At 42.6% G+C, this 18,411-nt stretch overlaps 1 protein-coding gene across 2 annotated transcripts; it reads right to left on the reverse strand.

Moving 5' to 3' along the window:
• Positions 1–3,684: 3,684 nt before the first annotated feature.
• Positions 3,685–17,992, reverse strand: nek1 (NIMA-related kinase 1). Of its 2 annotated transcripts, XM_072390008.1 has the most exons (36): positions 17,926–17,992; positions 17,461–17,609; positions 17,278–17,374; positions 17,101–17,198; positions 16,779–16,862; positions 16,610–16,677; positions 16,432–16,518; positions 15,929–15,983; positions 15,551–15,751; positions 15,386–15,458; positions 14,410–14,522; positions 14,149–14,214; positions 13,762–13,821; positions 13,629–13,676; positions 13,282–13,362; positions 12,979–13,172; positions 12,765–12,887; positions 12,543–12,645; positions 11,201–11,287; positions 10,643–10,726; positions 10,471–10,548; positions 10,170–10,265; positions 9,887–10,069; positions 9,750–9,803; positions 9,384–9,624; positions 9,050–9,175; positions 8,771–8,947; positions 8,500–8,661; positions 8,296–8,401; positions 7,982–8,058; positions 7,677–7,894; positions 6,986–7,143; positions 6,404–6,762; positions 6,097–6,230; positions 5,863–5,995; positions 3,685–4,484 (listed from the first exon to the last, which is right to left on the reverse strand). In XM_072390008.1, exons 2-36 carry the CDS (start codon positions 17,575–17,577, stop codon positions 4,471–4,473), a joined length of 4,155 nt encoding a protein of 1,384 aa, XP_072246109.1. In that variant the 5' UTR covers positions 17,578–17,609; positions 17,926–17,992; the 3' UTR covers positions 3,685–4,470. The 2 variants fall into 2 exon arrangements, with proteins under 2 accessions (XP_072246109.1, XP_072246110.1); XM_072390009.1 differs by lacking the exon at positions 11,201–11,287.
• Between the last annotated feature and the right edge of the window lie 419 nt (positions 17,993–18,411).

Genomic DNA, 18,411 nt, shown 5'->3' on the forward strand with positions numbered 1-18,411 from the left:
AGGAAGCGTGGGGCCTTCATGCTCACATGGGAAATTTGACAAAAAGACGAATGCGTCAAAAAGTGGAGCCACGGAAGAGGTGTAAATAAAGTGTTGAAAAATGACGAGAAAATACACTTTAACTTAAACAAAATCACAATGTCTCCCGCACGACCTAGATGCAACACAGTATATGCATAACATGGTTTAAAAAAACAAAACAAAGTGAGAAACAAAAGAACTCAAGTGTGATGTAAAACAAACAACAAAGCTGAACGGGATAATTACAAAGATGCAAAACAACCTAAATAAAAAACAACTATAAATGAGATGATAAAATTATCAATATGAAAGCAGACCAAATTTGCAAAAAGATCTTGAAATGAGACGACAATAAATGATCTCAAAGAGATCATCAAGAGAGGGTAAAATGAGGCAAAACTTCTTCAAGACTCACATTTTGAATTTAAATGTAACTTCATACTATCTGCTTCCTTTGAGGGGTCTTTCATACATTTGTCCCCATTGGATTTAGTGAGGATTAACTTGTATGTTCAGGATGTCAACAGTGTAGTGTTGGAAAATTCCGAGGTGCAGAGAAAGCGGCATCTAGTGTTGTAAAAAGGGCGTGAACTGAATCCTCCATTCTTAATGACATGTAACACTGGGTCGAAAAGAAACATCCATCTCCAGACGTAATGGAGATGGATGGCCATCCTTTGGCCACATCTACGGACAGGTTTTGCAGAATTCTTAAAGTTGGTGCATTTCAATCACTTGCTTTCGCAACTTAACTCCATGATGTTTTTCCTCTGTCTCGTTCTGTTTTATTTTACCAGTTTGGGTGATTTAGTGACAGTTTCCCAACTTTCGCGTAAAGTTAAGATGTACTGTTCTGTCATGTAGATGTAATAGACACTTATAAATTATGGAAAGCGGAGTAATTGTTATAGCAAACTGAGGGCTGGAGAGGTCAATAGGGACATCTGGTGGTCACATTTTGCAGCAATCTCTCGCGAGAGCAACTAGATCCTTCATACTTCTCACGTACTCTATGGCAATAAACACAAGTGTACAGCATGTTGATTCTATGGCCACAATACTAAGAGGATTCTCTCCTGTATCTTCTCTAGAGACTAAAGCAAAAATGATGGCCCCATCTTTCTTTTCATAAAAACAAATAAAAGGCCCACATGGAGAGGGAGATCACTTTTCCAAAGAGGCTGTTTTTATAGCAAAATATAAATTTGGAATAGACCTTTATCGTTTCAAGTAACCTTCACAGTACAAGCACAGAACTACATGAGAGAGAAGAGAGCCAGTGAGACGCGGACAGACAATAAACGTGATTTATTTTGATCTCATTCAGAGGACACCGCATATTGAGCAAGAGGGAGAGATGGGAAGGGAAGAAGGAGAGCAAGCAAAGAGCAATAAAGAAGGAGATTTATTTGTAGGTGGCCCTCCTCTGTCACACGTGGTCCCAGGGGAGCTGGCAGAAGCCCTCAGGTCATATTTTCTCAATGTGAAGAGACAGCACTCAACTCTCTCCGGCTCCACCTCCGCCTTCACCTCTGCCTCCACCTCCACCTCCACCTCAGCACAATAGCTCCCAGCTCCCCTTTTTGGCTTGACCCCCATGTTTCATCACACACTCTGCAGAGAATCTGTGAAAATCTTTCGGCAGACATTATTTCGATGTTGTTCAAAACGGCAACAGGACATATTTGTTGATGTTGAAAGCCAATAATCTGGGGGGGGGGGGGGGCACAGATGATGGAAGTGACAGCTGTGACTGCAGGGGAGAACCTGACAAGACATATGCTCCAATTTCCTTGAAAGGATAGACCTTGACAAAAACTATTGCTCTCTCCGGTACAGCTAATAGATATTGAAAATTGCAGGCACTGAAATAGATTGAATACCAACGAGGAAACTCATTTTCTAAAAAGAGCGAAGTGGAGTTACACAGCTACAGCGATGTCTACAAGCTGACATTTCATCCTGTAGGACTGTTATCTCTTAAATGAAAGCAGCCCAAATCCTTTGGCCTAATAGATCAGGACCCTGACATCCAGTGATCCTCGCTTTGATAAAGCTTTTAAACTTACTCACTCAGCCTGAGGCATTCTGCTTTCAAATTACATTAGGGACCATAAATGAATTTCAAATAACACTGCCTGAGAACAGCTGAGTGACTATATTTCCACACGGGGTGATTTTCTCCTTTTCAGTGCGAACACCAAGCCAAACACACCAGCCATATGGGAAATGCCAAGCAGAATTAAATTCATTACATCTCAAATGTAATATCAGGGAGTCTGTGAGACTCTATAGGTCATTTTCTGAAGTGTCTTTTTGTTTTCTTCAAACATTCTAATTTTAGCACAGTTGGGATGTTTTACACGGTTCATGAGCACGGATCTGATGACATCTGTTTACTATGGCGTGTGAAACTCCGCCAACTTTGAAGTGATGTTGCTATAAATGCATGTTTACAGCCAGCAGGGTTAGCAGCAGTGTTATAACGACATCAAGCTACAGTGTCATTCTCTCACTTAGTAATAAAAGAAAGCCACCAGTGTTTTTCGCATAAATCCCTTGTGCGGTCTTTCTGGATCTTCCGTGTTCATGCTGATGATTGAATGCCTTCATGTGCAGAATAAGTTTCATGACTAATCAAATGAAAATCACAACAGAGATAAAGCAACCACCCATGCATAACGCACCAAACAATGTAGTGGGTCAGATAAGGATCATAAAAACATGCGACTATCATGCACCATTAATATTTTATGAGATCAGTAAGAGCGCTTCCTTTCTGGCCCTTGAAAAGCAACCTTAAAAGAGTACAGATAGTGTGGGAGGCTTCTTGTTTCATCAGCTGTGTTACCGTTTCTGTACAGCACGCAGTGTGCAGGCTCAGCTTGAAACTACACGCTGGCCGATGACAAATGCTGCCGTCATTTTTGCTGTTCCATTTCACTAATGGCAGGTTTATGTTTGGGAAGTAAAACGAAATATGTCATTGGGAGATTTATGCTGTCATTTGTCAAAAAGAAGGTAAGATTACTTACACAATACCACATTTCAAGGACCAACCTGAATGCCACCGTCAGCTTCTTTGCCTTCACCGTCTCTAATTAAAATGTAGATAGAATGAGTAATCGCTCTCCAGTGAGAAAGGTGCCATTTCAAGGTTAAATGTGCAACCTGTAACCCAAAGTGAAATGTGGAAATGAAAAAGTTTAGATGACGAATATCAATTTCTCCCTTTTCTTTTTTTTTCTCCTAATGACGCCACACATGTTAAATGAATTTAAAGCTGATGAAATCATTGCAACTAATTATAGACAGTTCTGGACCTCCACAGAAAAATTCAGAGGATTCTACCTGCCAGATGACATCAGAAGTGGTGTGAGAACAAAGGCCTTTGTGATATTCCACAGGGTATGCGGCTTCTAACAAATTGTGCAAGCTGACAGAAGGGTGGGTGAGTGTTCTGCCAAAGGGCTGGATGGAAATAGTCTGGTGTACTCACGAGTGGCAGCAGCAAAGCCTTGGGAGCCATGAAAGGCAGAATGGTTTTCTTTTCCAGTTTTCTTTTTGGGACTGCACATCTCATTAAAGACTTCTCAAAAACTACACAAGACATCATATTGTCTACTTGACTTGATGCAGAAAGAAGTTTCAGTCAAGATTCTTAAAAAAGTGTTTATTCCAATAAAAAGATTTACAATATTTAAATCAGAACCAAACATAAATTATTGGTAGCAACAACCCCACTGGTTACGTCATTAGGGCAACTCTGTTTCAGCCCACACGTCCATCGCATCAGCCTTGCTACAGTACCGTGGCAACATACAACAGTCTCACTCACAAAAACTGAAAGGGTAAGAAAGGTGGAAAATGTAGTCGACAGTCGTATTTAACTTCTGGTTTGGACAAAGCTCTTGTAAGAAAAGGAGGTTGAACTGGTTTTTGAGTAAATCACGATGCGCGTGTTGTGAATAACCTGGTTTATGTTCTGAAGTTATGTTTGAGCGTGGCACCGGAAGAGAGCACCTGAGAGGAACCAGATCTAATCCTCCAAAATGAAATGCCACTGAGGAGTCCAACAGAACCAACAACAAGGAGAATCAAACAGTTTACATTGTTAATTCGAGTGACATTACATTACATGTTACATTACTTGTGCATCAATCATTTGCAGGCGCAGACTTCCACAAACATTCACAGAAGCTCGAAATGAACTTTGGTTAACAGGAACACGGACTCGATAATGCACTTCTGAGTGAACACTGGTTAGAAAAGAGTGCCAGGTGCCGATAGTCGAAGGATGCAACGCAGTCTCAAGTGTTCGGGTTAGATTTCATGCAAATGTGCCTGAAACACTGTCAGATGCGAGGCCGCCACAGTTCATGCATAGATCCCTCTGTCAGAGATGCGTGTTGGGGGAAGACATCAGATGGCGAGCAGATTGTCACCGCATTATTCATCATTGTCTAAAAGCAGACAAAACAAAGAAAATCCTGTTAGAGGAGAAGTGAATGACGCCAAAATGCTTCGAACAGGGAAAATACTTAGTGTCTAATACCATGGATATAATACTGGATAATTACATCAAAGCTTGAATCTAATTCAACCACATTTAACGCAACACTTAATACAACTACAGTAGCTACTTGGTGGAATGGCACATACAGTGCTATGGTGGTTCCACACACACACACACACTAATGACCACTCTGTCCTGTGCTCAAAGATGCTTTTAATTAATATTCCCTCTCCAGTTAAGCCAGCTCAGTGTGCTGCATGTATTCAGGACTTCCTCTGGCCAAAGGATTTAACTTGCTGCAGGATACAAGAACACAACAACAGCACAAACTATTTTAATCATATTGTTCCTCAACAGTTTCAATTTAATACCGACTTCAGTGGATTCAATTCAATAAATGGAGTCATTTCAGAAAGACTCGATGCTCAGGAATCATTTCACTTTTACAGACGCCTCTTTCTAATGACTGAGGACGCATAAATGCTTTTTGAGTCAATGTGCAAATGCAAGATGTTGTTTCAGTGGCACGTCAGGACGCTGTAGACTGTGAGAAATCATCATCTTTATACATGCGAGTAATTGTTTTAAATTTTGTGAGATGAATCCGTGATCGTAAAAATCAAGATTTTACGAGAGCTGAACAAGAGACTGGAGACGTGTGGTCTTAATTGGTTGGTGGCTATTAATAAGATTAAATCATGATGTTCAGTTGACTTTTTCTAATGTGTCGATATTCGTTTACCAAATCTGAAACGGCAAATGCAAACATCTAAAAGTAAAAGCAGGCATCAGCACTGACTAAAACCTTCAAAAGTGTCTCTCATTTGAGGCTTGAATGTAGGAGATAATTAGGTTTGGATGGTAGTCAAGTGACTATTACCACACATCCTATATTTGTTCTCTCACAGCTACTGTTGTATTTGGAAATCTAGTCGAGACCGGTCCTCAGGGGAGATATTCAACGTGTATCTTTCGCTTCAAAAGACGGTAAAAATAGAAACCAAGACTCATCAAATAGAGATGTTCAACGGGAAAACATTTCCTGTCCTGAGGGAAACTTTCAAGCCTCTACCCCCCCCAAACGCCATAATCTGACAAGAGACTTAGCAAAGAGCACGACAAAACGCGTCTTTCAAATCTACTCAGTCCCTTCACGGCTTGGTGAAGCTGCAGCGATGCAGCCACAGAGGACAGCGTTTTAGAGAGGAGATTAAACATTTATTATTTCTGTAGTTTACACAAACACTTAGGGAAAAGTGGCACTGCTGAAAACTAAGATGAATAAATTCAAGCCTGGAGAAAAACTGTTTGCTAAAGTCACTTGCCTTCCTGATATGCACCGTCTGCCATCACCAGATGAAGGATGTTGGGGTACAGATGCTGGTGTGCGGTTCCCAGGATGTTTAAGACTAAACTGGAGGCCAGCTCAATACTCTCATCTTCATCTTCATGTATAGCCTTGGAGAAAAAAAAAAAAAAGAAAGAAAGAAAAAGAAATCAACGTAAAAAGACATCTGTTCAAGTCAGTTTACAGTGAAATAATTCATAACAATTCATACCTTGATCTTATTGTAGGCTTCAATGAACTTCTCAAATCCCATCTGCTGCTCCAGGTTGAAGCGAAGCTCTTCCAGACGGCTGAAGATGCTGTCATGGTGCTCAGCCTCCCCACTCTGGTCCTCTCCACTGCCATCTAGAGTGGAACAGAAAGTGTCACGATTGTGCCCCCTGAAACTGCTTAGTTCAACATAAGCTTTAGTACTATCATGAAGTAAAACAAAATAACTAAGATAAATGGGTAAAATTGATGTAAACTGAAACAGTTGAAGTCTTTTAACGGCACAAATCCGTGACATCCCCTCCTACCTGATTGCCATTCTTCATTGAGCTGCTTGTTGTTACTGTGGTGATCCTCTCCCACACCGTTAGACAGCAACTCCCCTGCCTCCTCATCACCTGGACTCCCGGTAGAGCATTCCTCCTCTTCCTCGTCCTCTTCCTCCCCTTCTTCTTCGTCGTCATCCTCGTCTACGGCCATCTGATCGCTGTCCCGATCAATCTCAGCTGCGATCCTGTTGAAAAGTTCCTGGTCTCCATCCTCTGGAGGGTTTCCGTTAAAGTCTCCCGCTCCAACATCTGGAGAGCTCCTCATCATGTCGCCCTCCTCTTGAAGCAGCCTCTCCATAGAGGCCCTGATGTCTCGCAGATCTTCATCGTCATACACACTAGGTAACAGATCATAGTCATATCACTTATAGTATGCCATTTCCTTGCAGTGTTTAATCATCCGACAATTGACAGAATGAGACCAAAGCTAGTTATTCATCACAAAAAATGTACCTGTCAGACTAGAATTCAGATGTTTTACATTAGCAAGTGTGCATTTGCCAAAACCAGTCAGGTTAGAGCATGTCTTTGCTTTGGATATGTCATATGTGCAGGTCTTACTCCTCAGCCTCTGACTGATCGTCATCTTTAGCTGCCTCCTCCAGATCCTCGATCTCCAGGTTGGCTTCTGGTGCGACATTAGTCTTGCTGGTCACTGGAGTGTCCTGCTGAGAGCTGAAGAGCCGACTGAGGTCTGGCAGAGAGCACGTCCGCAGCATCTGACAGCACAAAGGAAGCACGGGGTCATGTAGCATGTCTGGACTTGGCTCAGACAAGTCATAAACAGACGAGATCCATAGAGAGAAAGAAAATAATAGAAGCCAGCAAATCAATTAAATTATGGATGTGTAAATTATATGACAATCAATACGCAAAGTATTATAAAGGGATCGAGGGGCAGGAGGAATGAGCTTTGGCATGACATGTTTATATTTCACAGGTCTTTGCAGGTCTGCAAAGAGGCATGCAGATTGCTGAGGAAGGTTATGAAAGATATAGGTTGATTGATGCTCCTTCTGTTCTATCACACCCATTGCACATTCAGACTAAGTGATTAATAGCGCCGGCTCCTTTCAGCCCCCCTCATTAATATAGAACACTGAAGTCCCATCCATAATACCTCACAAGCCTCTTCATCACATCGGGCTGAAGAACAAGGGTGAAAACACCCAGTCCTTCCAAAAGCTAATAAAATGTCACACAGCCCACGCTGTTGTTTAATATTTTTTAATCTAAATCCACATTTAATCACCTTGGGGTTGTTGGTGTCAAACATGCCCGTAGAGAGATCAATGAGGAGGGCGTCCTTTTGCCTGGAGCGGAGAGGTGAGACGGATCGTGAACGAGAGGCCAGAGAGGAGGATGATTCATCCACGGAGGACTGGGCAGAGAGGACTGCTAAGGCAGCAGTGCGTCGGTGGGCCGGAGAGCACAACTTCATAAAGAGCGGCTCCTCATTCTGGGCTAAACCTGGCGAGAACAAAGGAAGGGCAGATTTAATTAAAGTTCTAATTACAGCGATAAAAGTGGCCGTGGCTCATCGCACATCAATCTCACCAGACGATTCAGCAGCACTCTCTGCACTCTTCCCAACCTCCCTGGGAGCAGTCGGTCTTGTAATACCCTCAGGTGGCCTTAAAGAGAAGTTCAGATTAGCTCAATGAAGCATGCAGTCTGGGAAAGTTGACTCCAGATCTCAACATTCTACTCTTTTTGCTGCAGCTGTAAAACAATTCTAAATATAGATGCAAGTTTGTTTGTGAAGGACTTTTAAATCTTGATTATTTCAGTAAATAATGACAGTTGGTGTGAAAGAGCAAAAATCTCATTCAACAAAAATAAAAAAGTACTTAAGAAAGACAAATAGTTACATTTGTTGCTGAGCCTGCATCTCCCATGCTTGCTGCACACTAGCTGGAGGATGTGAGGCTTCTTTAGGAGTCTCCTCCAAAACTACTGACTCCATGTCTGCAGGATCTAAAGAAAATCAGGCCAGTTAGTATTGTACAGCGCAGAAGATGCATTTTAAAAAAAGCTAAATGTCTCATGGGTGTAATGTTGAATGACATACTGACCCTGGACCTCAGTAAGGTCGGGTGGCAGCGGCGCATCAGCAGCAGACGCGTTCTGACCTGAATCCTGATTGGCAGCAGTCGGGCTCAAACCCACGGCAGAGGTCAACACTTCTCTGGGTGTTTTCCCCCTGTCAGCTGATGCTGCTGCCTGGTCAGGCTTATCTGGGAATCATTAAGTAAAAACAATGCCTAGAACACAAACACTCGAAGAACCATCCACTTTTTAGTTTTAATTGTATAACAAGGAACATAAAGAGCGAATAAAACTTACCAAGAACACAAAAGTCATCCTCACGCATGGAGTCAGTCTCCAGCTGCTGGGTGAGCGGCTGAAGCTCGGCCTCCTGAAGCACTCTCAGCACCTGACCCACAGGACTCACTCCGCCCCCCTTCCTGGGAGCTTCCTCCAGTAGCCCACCCATCCGTATGACTTCACCCATTGTTTGATCTGTGACGATACACATGCAGAGAGACTAAGTGGACCTGCAACGATCTACAGCAACAAATTTCCGGAAGTTTGCACTTGTTCTTGCTCAGAGTGGACACCCACCGGTGGTCATGATGCATGTCTCCTCTAGAGTCTGTTGGGCTATGGCGAGGACAAGTGGAATACCTGCCTCCCACTTCTTCCGGTCGCCAGCAGACAAGAGTCTTTCTTCCAGAGATGCAGAAGTGGCTGTTGACAGAAAGTTGGTTGGAAAGTAAGCAGTGATGCTTCCAAGACCTTGGGGCAGCACAAACTCGACTGCCTTGTTGCATTAGTCATTATCGCTCGACTTATTTATACTTCAGAAGGATCTCTAAGTTTACCGGCACGCTTTATGCAGTAAAACTCAACATTGCAAAAATATACAATATACTTGTTCGACTAAGACTAAACTCACTGCTTGTTGTGGCACACGTCTCCCCCAAGGTTTGCTGAGCCACTGGAAGCACAGGGAGCTCTGCAGCCTCCCACTTCTTCCGGTCTCCGTTTGAAGGGGGGCGTTTCTCGCCGTCCGACTGTTTCTCCTGGGGAGCCGGACTTGGCTCTGCAGGGGCTGGAGAAGACTCCTCCATCTCCTCCACTGGGCTCTGGGCTTTTAGGTTCTGGTTGAGTCTGCGCAGGATCTGCTTTTTTTCACTCTGTTACATGAAAAGTATTAAAGAACATCATCATTTTGAAAGTAGATGCTTTACAAAATAATATTAAAAGCAGAGTCTTGACTTTGTTCACTTGTAAACATAAGTTAACAGCTAACAGGACACACCTGGATCACCGTAGCAGACCCTGGTTCATTCAGGTTTTCTTTTTGTGGAGTAATCTGACAATCACAAAATGATAAATTGATATACGCAAACAATACTATGATGCAGGGTGTGATAGACTTTGCATGTAAATACTGACTGCTCCAACATTCTTCAGAGCAACAGTCATGGATATATCTGGGGTGGAGGGCTTGGAAGCAGGCAGGGCCGAAGCTTTGGCAGCTGCGTCTGGCTCAGAGAGGCTGGGCTGTGGCAGAGGACCGTCAGAGGTAGATGATACTGCTACTGCTGCTGCGTCAATCTTCGCCCCTCGAGCTGCAATCTTTCACAACACGCAACAGCCATTACTAGACTATACTTAAAGGCCAGAAAATGGTGTTACATTTATGGAAACTCGGATGGATTAAAGAATGGAAGCCTACATGCTCTTCCCAGGCTCTCTTTTCTCTCTCGTATGCTTCTCGCCTCTTCTTTTCCAGCTGCTCTTTCAGTACAGCAGCACGGGTGTTTGCTTGAGCCTGACAGAAGCAGACATACACGCACAAGTAATTAAATAAATCATCAAATCACAGCTAAACACGTTTCCGTGTGAAAAACACTTTCTCATACAGGCTGAGCATTTAGCCACTCGTATAACAAACAGTGGGGAGTCATAAAAAAAAAAAATTTAAAAAGAGATTCATATAGCAATAGGTAAGTGTTTTGTGCTCTTTGAAGACTCACTTTTAAAGCCTCTATCTTTTTTCTCCTGAGCTCTGCCTCTTCACTTGACTCCTGGCTATCAGAGCCATCGCTGTCATACTGAAACAAACACATACACCAACCAGAGCAGGATGACAAAATGACAGAGTGAAACGAAAACACTCATTACAGGCTCTTTCAGACTCCAATGTACCTTCTCTCCTCTGAGTCGGGCTTTGATCTGCTGACGCTCATTGAAGTTCTGCAGGCGGATCTGCCTGAGTCTCGCCAAGTACTCCTGACAACAAATGCACACGTGTGACAAACTGACTGATGACAAAAACGTAGGGTACAACAGCCATAATATTGAGTCACATTCACACAAAAATAGAATAAAATACATGCCAGCATTGTTGCGCTTCATTAGATTAGCATCGTCAGCCAATCAGACACAGGAAAAAAAAAATACATTTGCATACAACCACATACAAGCCACGAAAAATCCATTCGAGCATGTGTGACATTGAAAGCAAAAAAGAAAATCCTTGACACAAATCAAAAACTGGAATGATTATGTGAAATGGAACAACGGCCATTGTTGGGAATCAATAAGCAGCTCACAGTGGACGGTGGAACAGCAAACATTATGCGAGGAGCGAGCGTGACTCTGAGCTGCTGGGTTGGATTATGGGATGGTCAAAGGGAGTTCTATGCAGACATCAGAGCCAGACGTGCTATGAGTGAAACTGCACATTCAGGTCTGGACTCCTACCTCCTCCTCTTTGTTGACTTTAGGCCGCCTGCACCGAACCGCGCCAGCCCGGCTTCCATAGATTGCAGCCAGGTTTTGTCGAGTGCCCTGTTTACGGTTCAATTTAATCAGACTTTAGAAGGGTGAAGGCCCTAACATCTGCCACAAAGAAAGCAAGATGGGGCTGCATATAATGAAAGCTCCACTCATCAACTGTCTTTGATTCATCTTGAATAAAATGACTGTATATAGAGCTGAACGTAACAATGTGTCAAATCTTTAGGTTGAATTATAATATCAAATCAGACTTCTGCTCAGGCTGCAGTGAGGAAAGCTATTACCAGAAGTACATATGGTCAACAGATTAACTGAACTCGTGACCACGATACAACAATCTGACTCACAGAACGTCAGCTGATTCATTTCTATTAATTAACACAGACATGAGAGGAGGCCTGGGGCTACAGTCGAATTGTAACAACCTTGTTGGAAAACATCACAGGGATAAGGAAACATGGTGGGAGAAATTCACAAGGACTGACCTGTAGTCTCTGAGGCCGACTACACTTACACTGAGCCGCAATGTGGGTCAGCAGTACAAGAACCATAGACAGGCGAAAGATATCTGTCACAGGCTGCTCACACCAACTCTGATGTTCTCATATTTATACACATGAATCACACAGTTAGTACAACTGGATAAATAAGCGAGGGTCACTTTGAAACTTGTGGCCACAGGGAGTAGTGGTACAGAATCATCTCTTTGTTGCTTAAAGAATGCGCCATTGTTTCCTATAATAGGGAAGATAATAAAAGGAGCACTGAAGCTCCTTTTAGTATTTAGAGAATTCCAACAACTCTCATCATGGCTGCAACTAAGATGCTTCCAGATAATTTCACTCAGTTGGGAAAATTCCTAGGCAATAAAAACAATAATAATAATAAAAAATCATTTAAAAAAACATCAATGTCCAAATCCAGTACGTGTCTGCCACTAGGGGGCAGTAGAGCTCCAAAACGAACAGACAGGCGCGTGCTTGTCCTGTCTGATGTATTATTCATGTCAGCAGACAAAGGCTTATTTAGCACATCCAGCAAAAACAAAGCAGAAAGGACATTACATCTGAATTCTCCAACAGTCCAAGTTGTGACACTGATAAAGTAGCAGTTCAAGTTCAGCAAGTCTTATAATAACAATGAAACATTTCATTCACTATCAAAACCAGAAATTTAAGCTTTAAGAAGCTTTTAAATTCATCACTGGCTATGAAATATCCAAGTCAAATGGTCATTATTCAGCATTTCAACGCCAGAGATAAACATGGTATGACAGCATAAGTCACGCTGCAGTCATCCAACGTACCAGCTGTCCCTCAGCACGGACTTTGTTGAGCATGGCTTCTCTCTTTCGTTGTAAAAACTCCTCAACCTGAAAGGCCCGTCCAGCTCCCATCTGACCACGCTGCCTGAAAACAGAACCAAGTGACTAATAGTCCAACTACATCTCACACAGCTAAAGGAGCAGGGATGCGTTTTGTTTTGGGTTTCTTTTTTCATTAAATGTGTCATTTACTGATCGACTCACCGGCTGACGTGGGCTTGTTTTGAACCATACTGCAGCCTCTGAAGTTCTCTCTTGACCGCATTGTGGTTTAGGCGATGGGCGGGGCCGTTGGACAGCACGGGGCCTGCAGCAGCCGGTACACCTCTGACACACAGAGGAGATGCCGCAACCGTTATCGAATACACCTTAACTGTCTTTTAAAAAAACAAAACAAAAGGAAAACATTTCAACTTACCGAATGGGACTGCCAGGTCCTGCTGAGGATGCCTCCCTGCTGGTGTCTCTAGGTTGTGATTTAGCCATTTGGTCCAGAGCAGCATGGTAGTGTTCATACGAGCTCTTGCTGGGGACGGGGGATGGAGCAGGCCCCAGAGGAGGGCCTGAGACAAGGGGGGCAACACTTGCAGCCCTCTTACCTCCCACAAAACACTGAGAACGAAGACAAAGGAGCTGCATGACAACTTATTTTGTCATTTCATAGCAACAGGATCATAAAATATAGATCTGCTTTTAACACCTGAAATGGATGTACCATTACCTTCCTCTCTGGGCTGCTACCTCCACTTGAACTCAAGACGTGTTTCCAGCCTTGTTCTCTGGCTTGGTTTATTCGATTGATCTGTGAGAGATTCTTAGACTCAGACTTTTATTAAATCTTAGGTGAAGTTGCACATTGTATTTGAATCTCATAATAGATTTCGTTCTGCAGATGTATCATCTGACAGGATATAAAGCCAGACACTCTTAACAGGCCTAACACACCGACTACACTATAATTCAAACAAGGTATGAGGAGTGCAGTTACCCTTTCAATGCTCATCACACTTATTGCACTAATAAAGTAAAAGATTAACTGGAGTAACGATAGAGATATTCACCGCTCACCTTTTCCTTCTCGTATCTCTTCATTTGCTCTGCTTTCAACAGGAACATCTGAAGAAAACACAGATCAGGAAACTACAGACTAAAAAAAACAAAAAACAGCAGAAATCAAAGAGAGGCTAAACGATATGCTCACCTGTTCTCTCTGCTTCCTTTCTTTCTCAATCAGCTCCATCCTTTTCTTTCTAATGCCCTCCTGCAGAATGAGACAGAAGCGACTCAAAACACGAAAAGAAATCTCAGAAATCCGATTTGAGGCGAGGGGCAGCAGGACTGCTCTGTCACAGGGCAGGCAGGCCAGGAGGGAAAGGTTTGCTTAAGAGAGAGTCAACTCAGGCAGAACACTCCGAATGAGCTGGGAGTGGAAAATGGGTGAAGACGGTGGGATCAAGCATAATGGGAGGAGGAAAAACTAAAAGAAATGCTGGGAGGGAGTGACCCACATGTGTGGGTGAATGGGGAGAGAAGAGAGAGGGAAGTCTAACAGGGAATACAAGTTATAACTAGGAATGCTCAGCTGTACCTCATGCTTTTTCCTCTCTTCCTCCACTTGACTCACTCTTCTCTGATGGGCTGCTGGGAGAGGGGCCTGAGCAACATACAACACTGGGCTTTAGAGGTTGCCAACACAGTATGATGTCAAAACACACACACACAGAAATGGGAGAGGCCTCTGACATTCAAGTCAAGGAGTTTAAGACCAAGTAGCAATAAGAAAAAAAAAAAAAAAAAAAAAAAAAAAAGGTTGAAGCGCAAAAGTCATTGATACAGGAAACCTACTGACCGGTTTGTGTTTTACAGCCGCCTTCCTCTCCGACGGTTTTTTGGCACCATCTACAACCTTCCTCACAGTTAAAGGCACTCCATATTTGCTGGCTGGTTTTGTAATCTTCTGGGCTGCAGCGAGTGGTATAAAAAAGAGAAAATAAATTTAAAAAAAAAAAACAGCAGATATAATCATCAACAACAGCAAACAATAACTAGGAATGATTCAAACCCCCCCAGCATTCATGCAGAAGCCTGGGTTTCCTCTGATAACACTGTCACAGAAACTTGATCATAGCAGGGAGATAAATGTAGTGAGAGGTGGGTGAGGTCTAACTTTTAATTCATCCCGAATCCTACATTCAGAGAAGTGGGAGGAGGCCAACTGTCCTCTGTAGCTCTGAATCTCTATGCTTCATACAGAGTAAGACAAGCAGGACCATCCTATTTTATTTGGAAATGCAGCAATAAGCCACAACATTAAAACCACAGCAGAAGCGAATGAGGCATCAAGGGAGAAGTCGGCCAATTAAGAGAATGCAGGAACCAGGAAAAATGGGCCAAAGTGATAATCAGAGCCACTTTAACCAGGAACAAATTATAGCAGCTGCTCAACTGGGTTGAAGCATCTCGTCAGCTCCTCTGGGTGGCTTCCAGTGCACAGCAGTTAGGGCCTTACTCCCAAAATCATGAAATCTCTCATTCTAAGTATCATCTTGTTCAATTGTCCTGTGTATTCCTTATTAAATACACTCCCTTAAGAAGAAAAATAGTTAAAAAAAAAAGGCACAGAAATAATTTGTCAAACCACATTTAGCTGTGATTACAGCATGACAAAGAGTTCAAGTCATTCATTTAACCTTCAATTGAATATCTGTGAGAAGCACATAAAACATATGAGGAATTAGAAGTATTTCAAAAGTGTCTTATTTGGTTGTTATTCGTGGTGAAACAAAAAAAAACACAGCACAGAGCCCTACATGAAGTTTGCTTACCAGATGGCACTTGTGCCACACCCATTTTAGGCTGCTTGTGAAGAAAAGTATGGCGGAATTCCTGAGCAATGATCTGGGAAGAGAAAAAAAAGAAGAAAAGCTTCTTTGAAGAAAAATACCACATTTATGCAAATCAAGCTTCAAAGATTGCCCAGCACTGTGTACCTGTGGTGTGAGAAACCTCTCTATCCTACAGGAAAGGAAAGGTTTGTCCAGTACGCTGCTGACAGAGGGCCTCTCTCGAGGGTTGCGTTTAAACAGCTGCGCCAAGAGAGAGCGCAGGTCTTGGGAGTAATGAACAGAAACGGGAGGGTATGAGCCACGAATTATCTTCAGAACCAAGTTCTTCATGTTGCCAGCCTCAAACTGAAAGGACACACAAGCACATAGTTATGACAACAGCTTTGGGAAGACTGCAAGGACTGAATCAAAATGACAAAGTTTCTGAAACTTCACATGAGTATGTGAGCACGCACTGCAGTGCTGCACAGGATTTGTTAAATATGCATTCATATGTAAACAATGCACACACAGAATACTTACTGCATGCTTAAGAGTGCACATTTCATACAGGACACACCCCAGGGCCCAAATATCACTGCAAAGGGAGGGAAAGTAGGGAAAAAGAGAGGACAGAGAGCATACAAATGGACAAGCAGGGATAAGTTCTGGGGTAAGGTTACGTTCCGTCAGTAAGGCACTATTTTCTTTCAAATAAACTGGAGGAAAAAAAGAGGACTTCAGTGCTGTGAAAACTCCCAACATACAATAAGATGCTGCAACATTTACCTCACCGGCTGTAAGTGAAGCGGATTAGATTACTTGCATATCTAAAATAGTTCAACAGAGGAAATCAATATTAGCTTCCTGCTGTAGATGTTCACAGGTTCACTCAATAAAGAGGAGACGTGATATCCGGACATCACTCTGCAGCCAACACATAACCCAGGCACAACAAAGTAAATGGGGACATGACATCATTAAATATATCAGTTTACATGACAAATGAGAGACCCCAACACTTGGTATTCTGGAGCATCACGTACCTTTTGTTGTTGTATGGTTTGTTTTCACAAATCTCTGGTGATAAATAATATGGTGTTCCTATGCATGTCCTCGCCAGTTCTACAGTGCTGAGAAAAAAAAATTTAAACTGCTTTGCTAGCCCCAAAGGCTTGTCTTTGTAAAATATCTGGAGTGGTCTTCAGACAACATGGGACATACCTGTTCAGGACCCTCGCGATTCCAAAGTCTCCAAGCTGGACGGTCCCATCTTTTGTCAAAAATATATTCTATGCAGATATTTTGAGAAAACACGGAAAAAAGCAATAAGTAAAAAATAAATAACTAAATCACTGGTTTGTTAAGAGAGAGATCCTGTGGCGAGCAACACCTGTGATTTAATGTCCCTGTGGAGAATTTTTCGATCATGTACGTGCTTCAGTGCCAGGCAAATCTGCACAAACCAGTCCAGGATCTTGGAAAAAGAGAGGACAGTAACCCACACAGTGCAGTTTCAGCATACACACTGAACATCATTTGCAATTTGAATGGCAGAACAACAACAACAAACAAAAAAAATTCTAAACCACTACAAGGGGCTAAATATGGCTGACTGAGTACAGTCATTTGGAAATCTGATCTGTACACTCTTCAAACTTGTCAACAAGTAGATCCGACACATTCATGACTGTTTTGAAGTGTTAGTGGCATACTTGCTCTTCTGGGAACAGTACTCCCTTCTGAGAGTTGATTTTTTTGAACAGGTCTCCACCCTCACAATAGTCCATCACAATGTACAGACAGCCCCCCTCTAAAAAGAAGAGGAGCAAATTAATTAAAGTAATTTCAGTTAAACCGGCAATAGGATTTCTCTTAAGGGTTGGAAATACCTTCGAAAGACTCCTTATACTGGACAATGTTGGGATGACTCATGTTGGCAAGAACAGCAACTTCTCTCCGAGATTCTTGCCTCTCTTTACTTGACATCTGTCAAATTTAAAGAATTGATTAGGAGGGAAAATTAGTTCACACTGATACCTTCTAAACGTGAACAATTATGTACAGAAGCTTACTCCAGATATGCCAATCTCCTTGATGACATATTGGCGCCCGTCCTGTTTGGATTTGACGAGGATGGCCTTCCCAAACGAGCCCTCCCCAATTTTCTTCACCTTTTCGTACTTGTCCATGCTACTGGAATGACTGGCTCCTCATACTGGGTCTGCAAAAACGTCAAGAACATGTCAACTTTAGCTTTGACCAAGAGTTTAGTTGGTCCACAATAAGGTAGCGATTTCCGGAATTGTTCTCTGTGTCAGACGTAAAAAGATTCGCTTCAGACGAGCTGTGATGCTGAGAGACAACACACAACTGCCAGATGGCTAACGTTACCTTTACAGGGTAGCTAAACGAAGATGGAAGACCAAGCTCATGCGCCATAAAATAAATGCCCCGTTAGCTCTCGAAACTCATACAAGTAACGCAGCTCACTGGTCAACGGTGTTTAAATTCAACAAGGTGGCTAATACTTGGCTTACCATTAGTCTTTCTTTTTGCTGCTATCTCGCAGAGGTACTGGTACTTGCTACTGGCCTCGCACTCTCTATCTAACTACAAATATATTTTCCTGCATTTTCATTGGCCAGCTTTACACTTCGCGATAACCGATTGGTTCATACAAGTGTCCATCATCTTTTAACAATGAATGACAGCCACCCCCCAATGGGACCGTTGCTGTGGACATCTTCCTTAGCAACCGTAAACCGAGCGAAGACTTACCGCCAGCCACCTTGGTGCGTATAAGCGTCGTCAAACACTTAACACTGCAATTCTGGACGAACAAGTTTACTTTTCCTCTTCAAATGTATTTGTATTCATTTCTTCAAAAGCGAAAAACTTCGCTTTTCTTGAATAGGTATCACACAACCGTCTTAACACTTCTGTGGAAACGAAGTGACTGAAGAAGAAAACACGTAAAAAGGAAAAAAAGTTAAAAACAATATTTCCCAAAACAACTCTACAGC

This window comes from Leuresthes tenuis, unplaced genomic scaffold (assembly GCF_036924035.1).
Source record: "Leuresthes tenuis unplaced genomic scaffold, fLeuTen1.0.hap1 SCAF_7, whole genome shotgun sequence".
NCBI classification, from domain to species: Eukaryota; Metazoa; Chordata; class Actinopteri; order Atheriniformes; family Atherinopsidae; genus Leuresthes; species Leuresthes tenuis.